Source organism: Anolis carolinensis, chromosome 1, assembly GCF_035594765.1.
Source record: "Anolis carolinensis isolate JA03-04 chromosome 1, rAnoCar3.1.pri, whole genome shotgun sequence".
NCBI lineage: Eukaryota > Metazoa > Chordata > Lepidosauria > Squamata > Dactyloidae > Anolis > Anolis carolinensis.
Window position 1 is genome coordinate 6,780,802 of NC_085841.1, and position 20,124 is coordinate 6,800,925.

The 20,124-nt window shown below is 43.4% G+C and overlaps 1 protein-coding gene across 1 annotated transcript; it reads right to left on the minus strand.

Annotated features, from left to right (window-relative positions):
- Positions 1–803: 803 nt before the first annotated feature.
- LOC107983579 (beta-defensin 1) lies at positions 804–12,278 on the minus strand. Its single transcript, XM_016997685.2, has 4 exons — positions 12,020–12,278; positions 4,189–4,404; positions 3,668–3,800; positions 804–1,061 (listed from the first exon to the last, which is right to left on the minus strand). The coding sequence occupies exons 2-4, from the start codon at positions 4,244–4,246 to the stop codon at positions 995–997; spliced, it is 258 nt and encodes an 85-aa protein (XP_016853174.1). The 5' UTR covers positions 4,247–4,404; positions 12,020–12,278; the 3' UTR covers positions 804–994.
- Between the last annotated feature and the right edge of the window lie 7,846 nt (positions 12,279–20,124).

Here is a 20,124-nt window from a genome sequence, read left to right on the forward strand (position 1 = left end):
GTGCATCTTCACAGTAGAAGTAATGCAGTTTGATACCACTTTGATTGCAAAGGCTCAGTGCTGCGGAAGCTGTATTTCTTCCATTTTAAGACACCATCAATTGTAAGATACACACTAATATATATATATATGTGTGTGTGTGTGTGTGTGTGTGTGTGTGTGTGTGTGTGCATGCAATTATAAGACACACCCATTTTTTTGAGATGTTCAGATGGGGGCTAAAGTGTATTGTAGGGTTGGATCTACACTAGAATGAATTCAGTTTGACGCCACTGCAAATCACACAGTTCTATAACATTCGGTGTCAAACTGCATTTGTTCAATAGTGTAGATGCACTTTTAGTATAGGAAAAGCTTTGGTCTGTATTGAGTTGTTTTCCTAATCTATGAGCCTCAGTGACGCAATGGGCTAAACCCTTGTGCTGGCTAGACTGCTGAACTAAAGATTTGGTTGCTGACCTGAAGGTTGCCCGTTCGAATCCACAAGACTGGGTGAGCTCCCATCTGTCAGCTCTAGCTTGCGCGGACATGGGAGAAACCTCCCAGCGCAGGATGTTAACACGCCCAGACATCCCCTGGACAACGTCTCTGTAGATGACCAATTCTCTCACATCAGAAGCGACTTGCAGTATGTTCTTAAGTCACTTCTGATACAATAAAAAAAACTGAGATGAAAGCCCTTTTCCCATCAATATTGTTTTTTCCTTGTAAAAACTATGGGGTGACTTGAACCATCTGATGCCTTTTCTGTGGGTGAGCAGGGAAAGCATTTTCCACCAGAATATGAGCAAGAAAAATAACAATTTTAATTTTCAAAATGTGCTTTAATTGCAAGGAAAAAGCAAGGACAGAAATCACCATGAAGGATGCAAGCATGGCTTTGCGTTCTTTGCTAACAAGCCAAATGGAGAGGTGGAGTGGATGACGTTGTTGGGTGCAGATAAAAAGCAGAAAGGGCCTCAGGATCCAGCCGCTGTGGGTACGCAGAGAAGCTCTAATGTTTCAAAGGATCCCAGAGATTCCAGGTTTCGCTTTCCCCCCTATTTCTGTCATTGTCTTGCCTGTGAATAAAAAGTTACCAAAGGTCACTGCATTTGCATTACAAGTCGCAGTATTAAAGAAGAGCTCCAAACATATTTCCCAGAGGAAGACTGGAGTGTGTGCAGCCACACACCATCAAACTGGTCAAGTTGGCCAAAGTTATTAATTTATGTTATTAAGTTATGTCAGGCAGGAGGATCTGCAGCAGTTTCCTTTTGCTTGAGCCTAACTGGGACCCCTTCTTCATTGCCATATAAAATCCAGATTATCTGCTATGAACTGGATCATATTGTAGACTCATATAACCCAGTTCAAAGCAGATCATGTGGATTATTTACATTGATAATCTGAATTATATGGCAGTGTAGAAGGAGCCTGGGAAGGGCAAGATCCAGCGCTTTCCACTCCATCTGCTATTAGAGTTCATATAGGTTTAGCATCTCTTATCCAAAATGTTTGATAACAGAAGCGTTCTGTACAGTCACCCTTCCACACTGGGGTTTTGATTCTTGGTTCATTATCACCAATTTTATTAAAATATGCTCTCTGGGAATCTTCAAGGTTTTCCAATGCAGTTCTGTGGTCAAGTTTCATCTGAGGTTTCTGGAGGACATAAATAATTTTAGGGGTGTGTTCTCTCGGGTAACAAAAAGCATTTTTTCAAGTATTATATTTTTCAAGCATTATATATTGGGGAAAGTGTGTGATCTCATGCTGGGGTCAGAGAGTCCCTATCCATTTCTGCATTCATTAGGTTAAAGGTAAAGGTCTTCTCTGACATTAAGTCTAGTTGTGTCCGACTCTGGGGGTTGGTGCTCATCTCCATTTCTAAGCGGAAGAACCGACGTCAGCCATGTCATGTGGCCACTGGCATGACTGCATGGAGTGCCGTTATCTTCTTGCCGGAGTGGTACCTATTGATCTACTCACATTTGCATGTTTTCGAATTGCTAGGTTGGCAGAAGCTGGGGCCAACAGCGAGTGCTCACTCCGCTCCCCTGATTCGAACCTGTGACCTTTTGGTCCGCAAGTTCAGCAGCTCAGCGCTTTAACACGCTGCACATTATACAGCTGGAAAATGGACGAAATCATGCTCAATGCTCACCCGTTCACATTTTGCTGTTAAATGCACAGGTGTCATTTATTCACCATTTCACAATTGCAGGGTGTGAACAATTCCATTTCTTGCAATCTTGAAATGAATTTGGTCATTCTGCAGTGGACAAAAAATGTCTAATGGCTTCTAAAGGGGAACGACAACCCACAAATCCATCCAGGCCTCCATCCATCTCTTCCTTTATGCCATCTTCCCAATACTAGGTCTCAGGATATGTCACATACGTATATGTAAACAACAGCAAAATCCAAGCCTATCCAATCAGAGTCACATGGGCAGGATCCTAAAGGTGCCCAGAAGGAGGTCTATAGAAATTCTATAGTCTTTAGAAATCTGAGATTACTTGACGCAGCAAACCTGACGAAAGTCACATTTTTCATTTCCCAAGCCTATTAGGACAGGATCCTAAAGGTGTCTGTGAGGATGCCTATAGACCTCTGCTTTTTGATTTGGGGAGCTGAGATTAGAGTCATAGAAGAGTAGAGTTGGAAGAGACCTCATGGGCCATCCAGTCCAACCCCCTGCCAAGAAGCAGGAAATCGCATTCATAGCACCCCTGACAGATGGCCATCCAGCCTCTGTTTAAAAGCCTCCAAAGAAGGAGCCTCCACCACAGTCCGGGGGAGAGAGTTCCACTGCCGAACAGCCCTCACTGTGAGGAAGTTCTTCCTAATGTTCAGGTGGAATCTCCTTTCCTGTAGTTTGAAGCCATTGTTCCCTTGCGTCCTAGTCTGCAGGGCAGCAGAAAACAAGCTTGCTCCCTCCTCCCTATGACTTCCCCTCACATATTTGTATATGGCTATCATGTCTCCTCTCAGCCTTCTCTTCTGCCGGCTAAACATGCCCAGTTCTTTAAGCCTCTCCTCATAGGGCTTGTTCTCCAGACCTTTGATCATTTTAGTCGCCCTCCTCTGGACGCTTTCCAGCTTGTCAACATCTCCCTTCAACTGTGGTGCCCAGAATTGGACACAGTATTCCAGGTGTGGTCTGACCAAGGCAGAATAGAGGGGGAGCATGACTTCCCTGGATCTAGACGCTATTCCCCTATTGATGCAGGCCAGAATCCCGTTGGCTTTCTTAGCAGCCGCATCACATTGCTGGCTCATGTTTAACTTGTCGTCCACGAGGACTCCAAGATCTTTTTCACATGTACTGCTGTCTAGCCAGGTGTCCCCCATTCTGTATCTTTGCATTCCATTTTTTCTGCCGAAGTGAAGTATCTTGCATTTGTCCCTGTTGAACTTCATTTTGTTAGTTTCGGCCCATCTCTCTAGTCTGTCAAGATAGTTTTGAATTCTGCTCCTGTCTTCTGGAGTGTTAGCTATCCCTCCCAGTTTGGTGTCGTCTGCAAACTTGATGATCGTGCCTTCTAACCCTTCATCTAAGTCATTAATAAAGATGTTGAACAGAACTGGGCCCAGGACGGAGCCCTGCGGCACTCCACTCGTGACTTCTTTCCAAGATGAGGACGACGCATTGGTGAGCACCCTTTGGGTTCGTTCGCTTTACCTGACACAGCATCTCTTGCGACTGTTACATCGTCCTTTTTCCATCATGGGAAAGCTACACCTGCGATACCGGCAACCTCCATTGGCTTGATAACACTCCCGTCGAGTACGAGGTCTGTTGGCAAATCCTGCACCTGGGCAAAGGCATATATACACACAAGGCCATTAGAACTACAGTGATTCCATAAGATTGAACCATGGCAACTAAAGTGGTGCCAAACTATTAATTCTGCTGTGTAAATGCACCCCTGGAGTCAGATCCTGGGCATATCATGACAGATGTTATATTAAGCATTAGCTGCCTTTGCACAGTGTATGCAATTCAAATAAAAACACATTTAGCAAAGGAAAATAATAATATACATTCACATTTCAAGTCAGCCCTCGCAACCTGAGGTTCCTCCTCTTTTTCCTGAACCAAGAGAAGAAACTTCAGATCCTGATCTAGGAAACCCAATAATAATTCATGGTTCAAGGGTATCTTGTTGCCTTCCTTGGCAAAGATGTTCCCTTTATCCTTACCTGAAGAAACCAGGCACAGCAAAGCCACAGCCAGCAAGAACAGGTGAGTAACCTTCATGGTTCGCTTTGCAAAAGGATTGATGTTCGGAGAACAAAGCCCAGAGCCTCACCGCTGCCAATTAGAAAGTCCCTCAGATGTTGGCACAGGAAGGTTTGCTTCCCATATTTGTAGGATTCTCCTTGGGAAGTTGCAACACGGGGCCGTTGAAGAAAATTCTGCAAAAAAGGAAACCGTCGGCCGTAACTTGATGACATTTGCCAACTTCTAACAGCTTTCATTCAATGGGGAAAATACGTTTGGAATGGTTTCAACATCTCCCTCTCTCCAACTGCTGAATTCTTGAAACACCCTTTTCTCTCCAGCCACCAATTTAGAAATACAGGTTGAGCATCCCTTATATGGAATTTTAAAAAACTGGAAATGTTCTAAAATCCAAAAACGTCCATGAGTGGCTGAGAGCGTGAAACCATTGCTTTCTGAAGATTCAGTGCACACAAATGTTTCATGTACAAATTATTTTTAAAATACTATGTATACAATTATCTTCAGTCTGTGTGTATAAGGTTTATGTGAAACATATTAATTTTATATCTAGATTTGGGTCCCCTTGACAATATATTTCATTATGTACAAGTAAATATTCCTGGGGAAAAAGTGCAAAATACTTCTGATTCCAAGCAATTTAGGTAAAGGTAAAGGTTTTCCCCTGACGTTAAATCCAGTCATGGCCGACTCTGGGGGTTGGTGCTCATCTCCATTTCTAAGCCAAAGAGCCGGCGTTGTCCATAGACACCTCCAAGGTCATGTGGCTGGCATGACTGCATGGAGCAGTACCGGAGCAGTACCTATTTATCTACTCACATTTGCATGTTTTCGAACTGCTAGGTTGGCAGGAGTTGGGGCTAACAGCAGGCACTCATTCCGCTCCCGGGATTTGAACCTGGGACCTTTTGGTCCGCAAGTTCAGCAGCTCAGCGCGTTAACACACTGTGCCACCAGAGGCCAAGCAATTTACAGAAGGAATATTAAACTTGTTTTAATATAGATGTTCATGCAAAAAAGTGATGAGCCATATATTAACAATCTTTGTTTAAAAATAATAATTTATAATGATAATAAGCAACTATCAGGTGCTTATGGTGCAGTGTTTTCCCTCCAGACAGCTACAGAGTACGAGTCAGAGCTTGCAAAAATCTCGGTACAACCAGAAACCGTAGTTGTTGTGAGGATGAAGTAGGGAGAAGAAGAGCTTTGAGTTTATCGTAGAAAAAGCATGATAGGAATGGGATTGCTAAAACAATAATGCTGCTATCAGTTTCATGAAAGCCAGTGGAGTGTTGGAATATGACTGGATATCATATTTGAATGTCGTCTTGGTGTGGTGGAGGCTCTTTCTTTGGAGGCTTTTAAGCAGAGACTGGATGGCCATCTGTTGGGATGTTTTGAATGCGATTTTCCTGCTTCTTACAGGGAGTTGGACTGGATGGCCCGTGAGGTCTCTTCCAAGTCTATGATTCTATAATTCAAAGAAACTTACTGGCCAGAATTGGGCAAGTCACACTCTCCCAGCCTCAGAGGAAGGCAAAGGCCAAACATCTGTAAACACATCTTGCCAAGAAAACTATGATAGTTCCACCTTAGGGGTGACATAATTGCCGGTGTTGTTTGGTCAAGCACCAATATGTTTAGCAGGGAAGACTAAAGACCCTGTAAAAAGACAACTCACAGGGTTCCATTGCATTGAGCCAAGGCATTAAAAGTGGTGCCAAACTGCATTATTTCAACAGTGCAGATAGGCTCACAGTCTCCATATTATACAGCAGATCCCTGGCGTGAAATAAATCAGACTGAAGAACCAAATCATGGGTGGCCAAGTGGTGCTCTATGTATGTACCTTCGAGTTACCTGTGGTCCTATGGTGACCTCATGAATATTGTAAGGTTTTCTTTAGCAAAGAATATTCAGAGGTAGTTTTGCCCGCTCCCATCTGAAATCAAGCCTACAGTGCTTGACATTCATTAGTGGCCTCCCACTAAAGGACTAATCAGGATGGATCCTGCTTAGCTTCCAAGATGAGATGACATTTGGTGCCTTTGGGATACTTGCTTATATTTTAGGGCTATAAGGTGTTTTTGTAAGCAAACACAAATGTCTCTCTGGTACCACCGTCTGGATGAAAAAAAGGTTGCAACTTTTATCTAAGAGGGAAGTTTGAAGCTGGATCTGCCCTGCCATTTAATCCAGTTTCTGAATCCAGATTATTTTCTTTGAAATGGATCATTTCCACGGCCATACAATCCAGTTCAAATCAGATAATCTGGATTCGGAAACTGGATTATATGACAATGTAGATGGGACCTGAGTATTGAACTATGCTTGCTCTTAGAAGCTAAGAGATATTTTGCATATGACCAGTTACAAACTTGTATGTTAATAAAAGGAGAAGTTGATATTACAAATATCATGTTCAAGCTTGCAGTCTTTGGCTAACTGGTCTTTCCAGGATGATGCACCAGTCTGGCCCATTTCTGCAGATTGTCCAATAAAAGCAGTTGAGTGATTTCTTAGCCTTGATGTGATGTCTGCACTAGATATGCCAGTTTGAGCTGCAACAATGCCTATGGGATTTACCTATATATTGACTTAGCATGCAAGAATTGATTCAATTGTTTTAGTCTAGCTGTGGGTGATCAACTGTATGCATGCCAGAGAGATAGTTTCTAAGTTTTGCTCTATGAGAAGTTATTTCCCCACTATTTAGGGGAAAAACTTCTCTCTTAAAGATTTTTTTCTGCAAACTTTATTGTTGCCTTCTGATCCTTCTCTGTGGGTGCAGTTTCACCCAAATAAACAGTGGTCCCGTGTCCAAACATCAAACACAACGTGGACAAGGAATTTCCGTTGTCAATGTGCTTTAGTAGAAAGCCCCAAAGCTCATAGATTTCCTTGCCGAAGATGCACAATTTGGCTAACAAGCAAGTTTTGGCAACGGGGTCGATAAAGTGGGTGAGAATAGGATTTTACAAAGATGAAGCAAAGAACACTATAGGATGCAGTGAGCGCTAATTGGAAGGATAATCTCCCTTAATTCGAATAATCATTGCTGAACCGGTGGCTATCCAATGTCCCCTTTAGTTATTTTGTTTGCTGAGGAAAGATGCAAACAAGGAAAAAATGATTGAATGTTTTTGCATTTCCATAAGAACCTCGAACTTCAGAGAGGGTTTTCTGATCTTCTTAAGAAAGGGTAGCCTATGGAAATACAAGATGAATTTCGAAAAGGCAGAGGAACGAGAGACCAAATTACCAATATCCACTGGATAATGGAGGAAGGTAGGGAGTTTCAGAAAAACATCTAGTTCTGTTTTATTGATTATTCTAAAGCCTTTAACTGTGTGGATCATAATAAATTGTGGCAAGTTCTTTGTGTTATAGGGATACCAAGTCACCTTGTCTGTCTCCTGAGAAATCTGTATAATGACCAAGTAACAACACTAAGAACAGACCACAGAACAACAGACTGGTTCCAGATTGGGAAAGGAGTGCGGCAGGGCTGCATACTCTCACCCTCCCTATTCAACTTGTACGCAGAACACATCATGCGACGTGCGGAACTTGATGAATCCAAGGCTGGAGTTAATATTGCTGTAAGAAACATTAGCAACCTTAGATATGCAGATGATACTACTCAGATGGCTGAAAGTGAGGAGGAGCTGAGGAGCCTTATCACCAAAGTGAAAGAAGAAAGTGCAAAAGCCGGGCTGCAGTTAACCAAGAAAACCAAGATTATGGCAACCAGACTGATTGATAACTGCCAAATTGAGGGAGAAAACGTGGAGGCAGTGACAGGCTTTGTATTTCTAGGCGCAAATATTACTGCAGATGCAGACTGCAGCCAGGAAATCAGAAGACGTTTCCTTCTTGGGAGGAGAGCAATGGCCAACCTTGATAAAATATTGAAGAGTAGAGATATCACACTGGCAACGAAGGTCCGCATAGTCAAAGCAATGGTATTCCCCATAGTAACCTATGGATGCGAGAGCTGGATCATAAGGAAGGCTGAGCGAAGGAAGAGAGAGGCTTTTGAACTCTGGTGCTGGAGGAAAATCCTGAGAGTGCCTTGGACCTTGGCAAGAAGATCCAACCAGTCCATCCTCCAGGAAATAATGCCCAATGGCTGCTCACTGGAGATAAGGATATTAGAGGCAAAGCTGAAGTATTTTGGCCACATCATGAGGAGACAGGAAAGCTTGGAAAAGATCACGATGCTGGGGAAAATGGAAGGAAAAAGGAAGAGAGGCCGACCAAGGGCAAGATGGATGGACGGTCTCCTTGAAGGGACTGGCTTGACCTTGAAAGAGCTGGAGGTAGCCACAGCCGACAGGGAGCTCTGGCATGGGCTGGTCCTTGAAGTCACGAAAAGTCGGAAGCGACTGAATGAATAAATAACAACAAGTGTATGGAAATATCAAGCTGGCTTACATTGATGCTTGTTCTGTTTTAGAGAAAACAGAGCCCTCTCCACACCTTGATCTTGCAAAACAAAAATTGCAAAGAGGAAGGACAACGGCCCCATCTGCACTGATCATTTATGCAATGCGAAGCTATCTTCACAACAAACGTCCACAAAAGTGTGCTAATGAAAACCCCTAAGTGCTTTATGGTTTGTGTCATTACCTTCTAGGCCTCAAACGGGTCCCAGAATTTCCTATGTACTCATCTGCACAAGGAAACCACTTTCTTCAATACTGGTGTGAAACTGCATTAAGTGTCAGCGTAGATGCTAATAACAGACAAGGCCTTTGTAGTGGTAGTGCCTCCTTTCTGGAAGACAGCAGATCCCTCTCATCTGCAGGAGATACATTTCCAAACCACCATGGATGCCTGAGATTTAGTACTAAATTGAATACTGTACCAGAACTGCAGTTGACTGTATGTAACTAAAATTGTGGGTCAATGAAGCAATATTAATATTAACACAGAGATTTCGTTCTTTTTTGTTGTTGTTGTTGTTGTTGTCTGGCTTCAGGTTGATTAAAGTTTATGGCAACCCTAAGGTGAATCTATCATGTGAAGCTGAGAGTATCTGACTTGCTAAGGGTCACTCAATGGGTCTCCATGGCTGAGTGTGGATTCAACCCCTGTTTTCCAGAGTCATAGTCAAATACTCAAACTGCTATTAAAAAATTGACTCCACCTTTTGTATTTTTTAATGTCACCCTGGACCGGGTGCAATGCAATAAAAACTTCATTTCAATATACATATAGTTTCCGTAGTTATGAGTCCTGTCCCTCTGTTTCCAGAGGTTTCTTAGCCAAAACCAGGTCTCCCCAAAGTGAAACCTCAATTCTAACTCATATTAGCTGGAATATATGAAACAGTAACTCGGGAAACCCATCCCAGATGTTGAGGCTTTCCCACCAAATGGTGGGAAAGCATGTCTGTGCCCTTCACAGAAATCCCTGAACACCTTAATCTGATCAACTCTCCTTTGTGATTAACTCTCCCCGGAGCCAAGATTAGACTATGACTCCAATACCTCAGGGTTGATCTTTCTTTCACCTTTCAAGCCACATTGTTATTGTGCAATAAATAAATTGCACAAGATGTCTATTCAATTGAGGTTGAGAGCATGCTGCTCCTGAGCAAGAGGGGCCCCAGCAAACATTAATTTGTTAACTTTCTGAATGGGCAGTCAAACTCTTGTTTGTCCAGAATCATCACCTTTGTCTTTTGGGTCTTGCCACCCTTTGTCTCATGCAGAATTGGACACTTGAGTTAATCAGAGACTCATCAGCATACCCATGTCACCATTTCCTCCAGGTTCGTATCCTCCCATCACATTCCTGCAATGGATTGGTCCTTTAAACTAGCCAACTACCAGATAACTTTTTCTCACCATGGAAATCTCTTCCTGCAGGCTGTGATGTCAGGGAAACCCTTGGCCTTTCTCAGTGGGGATCCTATCCTGCTTCTCTTCTCAGCAAATCACGGGAGGAAGTGGGAAGTTTGAATAGCTGTCAGAACTGCATAAAATGTCGTGTATTTTCTCTGTGAATTTGTATTTGTACCTTTTGAAGCACCTTGCTAACATTTGACTCATATTTGGCCAAATCGTAATAAATCTCCGTTGCTTTGCCTTCAACTCAGAGTACTTGTTCTCAACCTGGGCTGATCTGGTTTAATGGAAGCTCGCCAGGCATGGACCTCAATATCTGTGGTCCTATCCGAAATTTCTACATTACCAAACTACAACTCCCAGGGCTCTCTAGCTACGGCAGTGAAAGTAGTGTCTAACTACATTCATTCTACGGTATAGATCAGTGGTTCCCAACCTTTTGTTGATCAGGGCCCACTTTGACCAGGGACTACTTTGACCAGGGACCACTCTCCAACATTAGTACCAAAAGGGTTACGGATCAGTTTTTGGTCAACTTTAGGTTCGGTTTGGTTATTTGGAGCGCTGATTCAGAAAATTGCATTGGATTGACCACATCAGCTCTAGTTTCTGTCAGAGTATTTGCAGCGCAGCAGTAGTTGGGTGGAAGCACTGGAACGCAGAACAAAGAGACACTCAGAGACATTGCTAAAACTATTTACAAAGTTTTACTGTATGCAGCAGTAATCAACACAAATAGACTTCCAGACGACAGATGAACATAGGACTGCTCTGTTCTCCAACAGAACTTGACTCGAACTCTAGGCAGACAGAATTCAACTGAACTGAACTGAACTGATGCAATCGTTATGCACAAACACTTGTGTCTGGATACTCCCTAGTTCCAGCCACACACCAAGCTCATCATAGCTTCTTGGCAATTAACTCTTTCCACATTATGGTACAATTTGGATGATGCAATCAGTTGCAATACAAGCATGGCACAAATTGCATTTAAACACTATCAATACACAAATCCCACATTAACAGTTTCTGATACAGAACATATACCATCCAGTAGTCACCATCTGCTTGCCCACAGGAAACTATATTTAATAATCTATAGTTGATGTGGTCTATCCAATGCAATAGCCAGCTCTGCGGAAAAGAGCAGAAATAAAATAAAGAAAATAAATAAATAAACAGGAAGGAGGTTCATGGACCAGATTTTCGTTTTAGTGGCCTACTGCTGTGCCGCAACCATTGGTATAGATGCTCTCTTAATGCAACTGCTTCTAATTTGAAAGTGGAAAACATACTGAAGGTCTAGGATTAGCTCAGCAACAACTGAGAAGGAAGAAGGACGCTAACCCCAGGTGAATCTATACTGTAGAATTAATGCAGTTGGATACCACTTTAACTGTCATAGTGTGTTCGACATAAAAACATAAAGTTGAAAGAGACCCCAGGGTCATTCAGTCCAACCCCATTGTGCCATGCAGGAAAATATAATCAAAGCACCCCCAACAGATGGTTTCCAACCTCTGTTGAAAAATACCCAGAGAAAGAGACTTCACTACTTGTTCTGTCACGCGCTGGGCCTGTAACCATTGTCTTTTTGTATAGGACGTATATTTTATGCCCAGCGGGAAGCCAGGGCGCCTAAAGAGAAGTTCTTGTGGATTTCCCTGAAGAAGGATGGCCTTTTGAGTCTTTAATGAAATAACAAATTGATGAACAAATAATAAATCTTTAAGGAGTCAAATAACACTTCAAGGTTTCCTTAATAGACTGTTGGCCCTTTGAGTCTTGTCCCCAAGTGGCAGGCGATTGGCTTTGGATAACTGTGAAAACCCTCTTATAACCTCTCCCAGGCTGTCTATCAATATGGGCTTAGCGGATGTGGGACCACTACAGATTCCAAATGCGTCTGGGTATCGAGTGGACCTACCAGCCAAGGCTCGCAGATGTTTCAGCTGGGGTTCCGTGGATCTGTGATGCTGTTCTCTCTTTGAGTCTTTAGAAACTTAAGGCTGTTTTCCTCAGGAGCTGTGAGGCTGAGAGGCTGTAAGCTCTCAGTTAGAGCTTTTGGGACTTTTCCCCTGGAATTTCTGTTTCTGTTTCCTCAGATGTTCTATATCCCCGGATGTTCTTGAGATGTGAAGCCTTTCTACGGGACGAGCTGGTCTACGTCCTATAGCTTAGCTTCCTTAAGTGAGACTGACTTAAAAATGGCTCCTTCCCTCCCAGAGCCCTGAACAAGGGGTGGAACCAAACTTAATGATGATTGACAGGCGGCCTGTCCTATGAGTGCAAACATTAGCAGCAAAAAAATAAAGTCGGAGCTTTTGGTACAGCTGTACCAGCACACTACTTCCAAGACAGAATATTCCTGGGTTGCTTTGAGTTTTTTGGGCTGTATGGCCATGTCCCAGGAGCATTCTCTCCTGACGTTTCACCTACATCTATGGTAGGCATCCTCACAACCTCTGAGGATGCCTACCTTAGATGTGGGCAAAACCTCAGGAGAGAATGCTTCTGGGACATGGCCATACAGCCCAAAAACCTCAAAGCAACCCAGTGATTCTGGGCACGAAAGCCTTTGACAATACATAGAATATTCTGCTGCCGAACGGCTCATGCTCTCAGAAAGTTCTTCTTAATGTTACTATTACTTCCTTCAGTTTTAACACTATATTCCTATTGATGCAGCCTAGAATCACATTGGTTTTTAAGCTGACGCCTCACACAGTTCACTCATATTCTGCTGGTGGGCTTTTAATGCCCCTAAATCGCTTTCATGTGGACTGTTTTCAAGTCGGGTGTCACACATCTTCAAAATGACTTTAACATATTAGAGTTGGGCCAAAACTAACAAAATGAATGCCCTTCTGAAATTCATTTTGTTAGTTTTGGCCCACTTCTCCAATCTGTAAAGGTCATTTTGGATTCTGATCCTGTCCTCGGGGGTATTAGTTATCCCTCCTGGACATGGAATTAATCGATTAGAATTCACATGGTAAACTATGGGCATGCTCCAAACAATCTCTTCCCCAAACCACTGCCAAACAGGAAGCACAGGGAAGGGAAGATTATTTTTAAAATATTTGGAAAAAGTTAAAAAGCCATGGTTCTTGAATGTCCAGAAAAGAATCCTGCATGGACGAGAATCTCCACAATTGAGGACTTATTCTCACTGCTCGGGAAAATGCCAGCAGTGTTTGTGATCTCTGCATTACAACCAGACAGAAGCACCGTGGGAGATCTGACATTTAGAACAAAGCCCCCGGTGCTGGCAGGATGATATCTTCTGGGAAAAGACGCACAAATGAGGCCAATTACCCCAGGGATCCATTTTATTTGCAACTGAGACAGCTTCACTCGAGGAGGAGGAGAAAATAAAACAATGGGGCAATATAAGGGCACTTGGGGCACATCTACACTGTGGAATGAAGGCAGTTTGGCACAACCGGAATTGCTATGGCTCAGTTTTATGAAATCCTAGTAGCTGTAGTTTTGTTGCTGGTCATGGACTCTCCCCCCAACCAGGGTCAAAATATTAAATTGAGAAACTTGGAACTGCAGCCGAGAGTTCCGCAGGTTTCAGGACCTGGAAATTAATGAATTGGCTTTGCAGACATCTTGAGATGCCCAGCAGCTGCTATTGGTACCCAGGAGACCTTTTAAACACTTTTTAAAACAACCATCTTCCCATAAATGAATAAATACTATTAGTTATATTGTTTCTAACCCTTTTCTGCTAGGTTGAGACCCCTAGGCCTTTGTCCCTCCCCCCTCAATTAAAACGCCCAGATGGCCCGCTGCCGATACCGGTATCCACTTATCAGGACTCAGTATCCGCGCTTCGGTTTTTCATATCCGCAGCCCAGGTCTCATTACTGCTTTAAATTACTCTATTTCAGTTTATTGAGCCACCCTTGTAAAACTACAAGTCCCATGACTCCATAACCTTGAGCCATGGCAGTTAAAACGAAGTCAAATTGCATCAATTCTACAGTATAGATGTACTCAAAGTAGTGTCAAATTGCATTAATTTGCTTAACGGAACTCGATATCCGCATTTCCGTTTTTATTATTCGCGGCCCAGGTCTCACTCCTGCTTTAAATTGCTCTGTTTCAGTTTGTTGAGGCACCCTTGTAAAACTACAGCTTCCATGAGTCCATAATCTTGAGCCATGGCAGTTAAAATGAAGTCAAATTGCATCAATTCTACAGTACAGATGTACCCAAAGTGGTGTCAAACTGCATTCATTATTCAGTGTAGATGCACTATAGTTGTATAAGGTCTTTAGTCTTCTCTGCCAAAGAAAGCTGGTCCTAGGATTCCATGGCATTGAGTCATGGCCGTTAAAGTGGTATCAAACTGCATTCATTTTACAGTGTAAATGCACTCTTGGAAAGAGTTGGGAGATTGGGGTTGTTGTATGTTTTCCGGGCTGTATGGCCATGTTCCAGGAGTATTCTCTCCTGACGTTTCACCCACATATATGGCATGCATCCTCAGAGGTTGTGGGGTATATGTGTATGTATGTATGTATGTATGTATGTATGTATGTATGTATACCTCACAACCTCTGAGGATGCCTGCCATAGATGTGGGTGAAACATCAAGAGAGAATACTTCTGGAACATGGCCATACAGCCCAAAAAAACTCAAAACAACCCAGTGATTCCGGCCATGAAAGCCTTCGTCAACACAGTTGGGAGATTCCTTGTTATTATCATCCGCCACTTAAAGAGCTATCGAACCATACCTTGGGTTTTCCTGGCAGAACTGAAATCGCCCCCAGCTGAAAATCTCATTATACATGTTAAACCAGTTAATGGCTTTTTAGAAACACAACCCTTAATAAGCTATAATCTTTTTAACTCTGGCATCTGGAGCACTTTTTGATCGCCTGCCCAATTGCTTGATCTTGGCACCGCTTGGGATGCCGTTCCTTGCCAATCGTCCTTCTTGCAACCACTGCATGGCAAGAATGCCTCCTGTCCCAACATGTTCATCAGGAACCTTCTTCCAAAGACAGGGGTGCTGCTTTATGGGAGATTTATTTCCACTTAATTACTTTCCTAATTCTCCTCCGGCAAGATAATTCATGCCAATCATTTGAAAGAGAAATGCATTGTAGCTCCACGAACTAGCTGAGATGGGTTGCTGTGGGTTGTTCGGGCTGTATGGCCATGTTCCAGAAGCATTCACTCCTGATGTTTTGCCCACATCTATGGCAGGAATCCTCAGAGGTTGTGAGGTATATTGGAAACCAGGCAAGTGGGATTTATATATCTGTGGAATGATGTCCAGGATGGGAGAAAAAACTCTAGTCTGGTGGGGGCAAGTGTGAATGTTGTAATTAATCACCTTGATTAGCATTTAATGGCCCTGGAGCTTCAGGGCCTGGCTGCTTCCTTTGTTGGAATCCTTTGTTGGGAGGTGTTAGCTGTCCCTGATTGTCCACATGCTTGTGGATTTCAATGGCTTCTCTGTGTAGTCTGGCATGATGGTGGTCATAGTGGTCCGGCTATATTACTATACAAAATCCCAGAATACTTGTAAAGTATCTATACAAACATACGATAGTCTATGTACAGAGAAAATGTGTCCAAATGACATATATTGTTACAGTTCCCCGTACAAAGCACAATTTGGCCGTACCCGACAAAATGAAAAGGAGCAACAGCTCTAACACAAAAGTTATTCAAGTCTGGTATTGGTTCCAATGTATATAGGCTTCAGGGATACATAGTCAATGAAAATATCTTCCAAACAGATGGTTGGTCGTGTTGCTGTATATTGGAATGAAGAAAATAATGATGGAGCACCGCTCTCAAAAAAGTCTTCGAAAGTAAAGTCCAAATAAAGTCCCAAGTCTACAGGGGTCCCGGGTATTTTTGACCCTGTTTCAGGGCGAAAATCCCTGAAATCACCTCAGTGAAAGCAATTAGGCACTATATAGAAATTCATTGTTGCTGAGTTTAACAACTCTTGAAGAAGGGGATTTTCTCCCTGAAACAGGGTCAAAAATACCCAGGACCCCTGTAGACCCCTGCAACACGACCAACCATCTGTCGGCCAAATTGAGCTTTGTACGGGGAACTGTAACAATATATGTCATTTGGACACATTTTCTCTGTACATAGACTATCGTATGTTTGTATAGGTCATAGTGGTCCAGCATTTCTGTGTTCTCAAATAATATGCTGTGCCCGGGTTGATTCTTCAAGTGCTCTGCTATGGCTGACTTCTCTGGCTGAAGTAGTCTGCAGTACCTTTCATGTTCCTTGATTCGTGTTTAGGCAATGCTGCATTTGGTGGTCCCTATGTAGACTATGTAGACAACATTCACACTTGCCTTCAACAGACAAGAGTTCTTTCTCCCACCCTGAACACAAAGTTGGACACTACTTTCACTACTGCCCTGGCTAGTGACACAGGTGATGTAGAGATTTGGTGATGTAGAGATTTCAGTTTGGACCTCAGATATGGAGATCCATGCTTGGTGGGCTTCCACTAAACCAGATTGTCCCAGGTTGAGAACAAGTACTCTGGGTTGAAGGCAAAACTACACAGATATATAAGCCTCCCTTGCCTAGTTTCCAATAGACCTCACAACTCCTGAGGATGCCTGCCATATATGTGAGTGAAACGTCAGGAGAGAATGCTTCTGGAACATGGCATACAGCCCGAAAAACTCACAGCATCCCAGTGATTCCGGCCATGAAAGCCTTAAACAATACTAGCTGAGATGGACAAGCTAACCTATCAAGGAGAAATCTGTGACTGGCTTCGAGAAATAGTGGGACTTAATGGCCTTTTCGTAGAAACAGTGGGGACATATTTCAATTGTTGGATTTATGAATTAGAGGATTGCTTTTAAAATGAGAAGTTATATAGTGTTATATTAAGGGAGCAGGATAATAAGGGATAAAAATCAACACTGCTAACTCATGTTCACGTTGTGGTCTAGTAAGACTCCTAAATCCTTTTCACATGGACTGTTTCCAAGCCAGGTGTCATTCATCCTATATCCGTGCATTCCATTTCTTCTGCGTAAGTGTAGTACCGTGCATTTATCTCTGTTGAAATTCATTTTGTTAGCTCTAGCCAAGCTCTCCAACCTGTTAAAGTCATTTTGAAATCTGATCCCATCTCCTGGTGTATTAACTATCCTTCCCAATTTGGTGTCACCTGTGAACTTGATAAGCATGTTGTCTATTTTGTCATTCTAGTCATTGATAAATATGTTGAAGGACCCAGGGCCAGGATTGAACCTTCTTTATGGCACCCCATTGGCCCCTTCTCGCTAGGATGAAGAATAGGAGCTATGGGACAGAAACTCCCTTTGGGTTCGGCCAGTGAACCCATTCTAATCCACCTGACAGTAGCATTGTCTGTACAATCCAGTCAGCCTGACATCAATACCAGGAAAGATTCTGGAACAGATCATTAAGGAGGCAGTCTGCAATCACTTAGAAAGGAATGCTGTGAATACTAAAAGTCAACATGGATTTCTCAAAAACAAGTCATGCCAGACTAATCTTATCTCTTTTTTTGATAGAGTTACAAGCTTGGTAGATGTAGGGAATGCTGTGGATGTAGCATATCTTGACTGCAGCAAAGCCTTCGGCAAAGTCCCCCATTACCTTCTTGCAAGAAAACTGTGTCAATGTGGGCTAGGCAATGCTACTATTAGATGGATCTGAAATTGGTTACGCAACCATTGGGGATGAAGTGTATGTGTCTATTTAAAAAGTTTAGAATGGCAGTGTTCACCTTATAAAAATATTTATTTGTTTATTTACTTCACTTGTACACTGCTTTTCTCACCCCGGATGGGGGACTCAAAGCGGTTTCCAAACATATTATGGCAAAATTCGATGCCTACACAATAGAATCATAGAATCATAGAATCATAGAATAGTAGAGTTGGAAGAGACCTCATGGGCCATCCAGTCCAACCCCCTGCCAAGAAGCAGGAAATCGCATTCAAAGCACCCCCGACAGATGGCCATCCAGCCTCTGCTTAAAAGCCTCCAAAGAAGGAGCCTCCACCACAGCCTGGGGGAGAGAGTTCCACTGGTGAACAGCTCTCACAGTGAGGAAGTTCTTCCTGATGTTCAGGTGGAATCTCCTTTCCTGTAGTTTGAAGCCATTGTTCCGTGTCCTAGTCTGCAGGGCAGCAGAAAACAAGCTTGCTCCCTCCTCCCTATGACTTCCCTTCACGTATTTGTACATGGCCCTCTTCATGTCTCCTCTTAGCCTTCTCTTCTGCAGGCTAAACATGCCAAGCTCTTTAAGCTGCTCCTCATAGGGCTTGTTCTCCAGACCCTTAATCATTTTAGTCGCCCTCCTCTGGATGCTTTCCAGCTTGTCAACATCTCCCTTCAACTGCGGTGCCCAAAATTGGACACAGTATTTCAGGTGTGGTCTGACCAAGGCAGAATAGAGGGGGAGCAGGACTTCCCTGGATCTAGATGCTATTCCCCTATTGATGCAGGCCAGAATCCCATTGGCTTTTTTAGCTGCCGCATCACATTGTTGGCTCATGTTTAACTTGTTGTCCACGAGGACTCCAAGGTCTTTTTCGCACACACTGCTGTCAAGCCAGGCGTCCCCATTCTGTATCTTTAATAAAATACAATTATTGACTGAATCATAAAAACACAATAACATTCACATTAAAATAAAGAGTTAAAAATATTAATTTAAACATTAAAATTGCATAATCCAAAAATCAAAGTCCAGAGCCATTCCAATATCAATCTCTATTGTACATAATCTCTGTTCATTCCTTTTATCGCTTATTGCTTTTGCTTTTGGGTTTGGAAAGATCGGCCGCTTACAAGAAACGTTGCCCAGGGGACGCCCGACCGAATTCACTCAATCTTCGGGGAGGCTCTTTCCGTGTCCCCCTTATTGACTGAAGGCCTGGTCTCTTAGCCAAGTTTTTACCTTTCTTCTGAAGGCGAAAAGGGAATAATTTCACTGGGGAGGGAGTTTCACAGTCAAGGAGCAACCACTGAGAAGGCCCTGTCTCTCGTCTCCATCAGTCGTGCCTGTGAAAGAGGTGGGACTGAGAGCAGGGCCTCTTCAGACAATCTTAACCACTGAGGTGGTTCATAGAGGGAGATACGTTTGGACAGGTAACCTGGGCCAGAACCGTTTAGGGCTTTATAGCCTTTAAAGTCAGCACTTTGAATTGAGCTCAGAAGCAGACTGGCAGCCAGTGGAGCTGGCATAACAGAGGGGTTGTGTGCTCCCTGTACCCCGCTCCAGTGAGCAACCTGGCTGCTGCCCGTTGGAGCAATTGAAGCTTCCGACAAAAGCAACCCTACGGAGAGCATGTTGCAGTAGTCTATATGGAATGGAACCAGAGCGTGGACCACCATGGCCAAGTCTGACTTCCCAAGGTATGGGCGCAACTGGTGCACAAGTTTTAGTTGTGCAAAAGCTCCCCTGACCACCACCGAAACCTGGGGTTCCAGGCTCAGCAATGAGTCCAGGATAAGTCCCAAGCTGCAAACCTGCATCTTCAGTCTTGTTTGGATTCAATTTCTATTTGTCACTCTCATCCAGTCCATCACAGTAGCCAAACACTGGTTCAGAACCTGAACAGCCTCCTTAGCAGTAGGTGGAAAGGAATGATAGAGTTGGGCATCATCTGCATACTGATGACATCGAACTCCAAAACTCCGGATGATTTCTCCCAGTGGCTTCATATAGATGTTAAACAACATGGGGGACAGTATTGAGTCCTGTGGGACCCACAAGACAATGGTTGCGGGGCCGAGCAGGTTCTCACAACAACATCTTCTGGGTACGGCCTTCCAGGAAGGACCGAAGGTACTGCGACAGTACCTCCTAGACCTATTCCCACCAGGCGTCTCAGAAGGATACTGTGGTCAACGGTATCGAAGTCCAGTTAGAGGTCCAGCAGAACCAACAGGGACACATTCCCCTGTCCAGTTCCCAGCGTAGATCATCCACGAAGGCAACCAAGACTCTTTCAGTATATATATGGTGATATGGCAAAATGA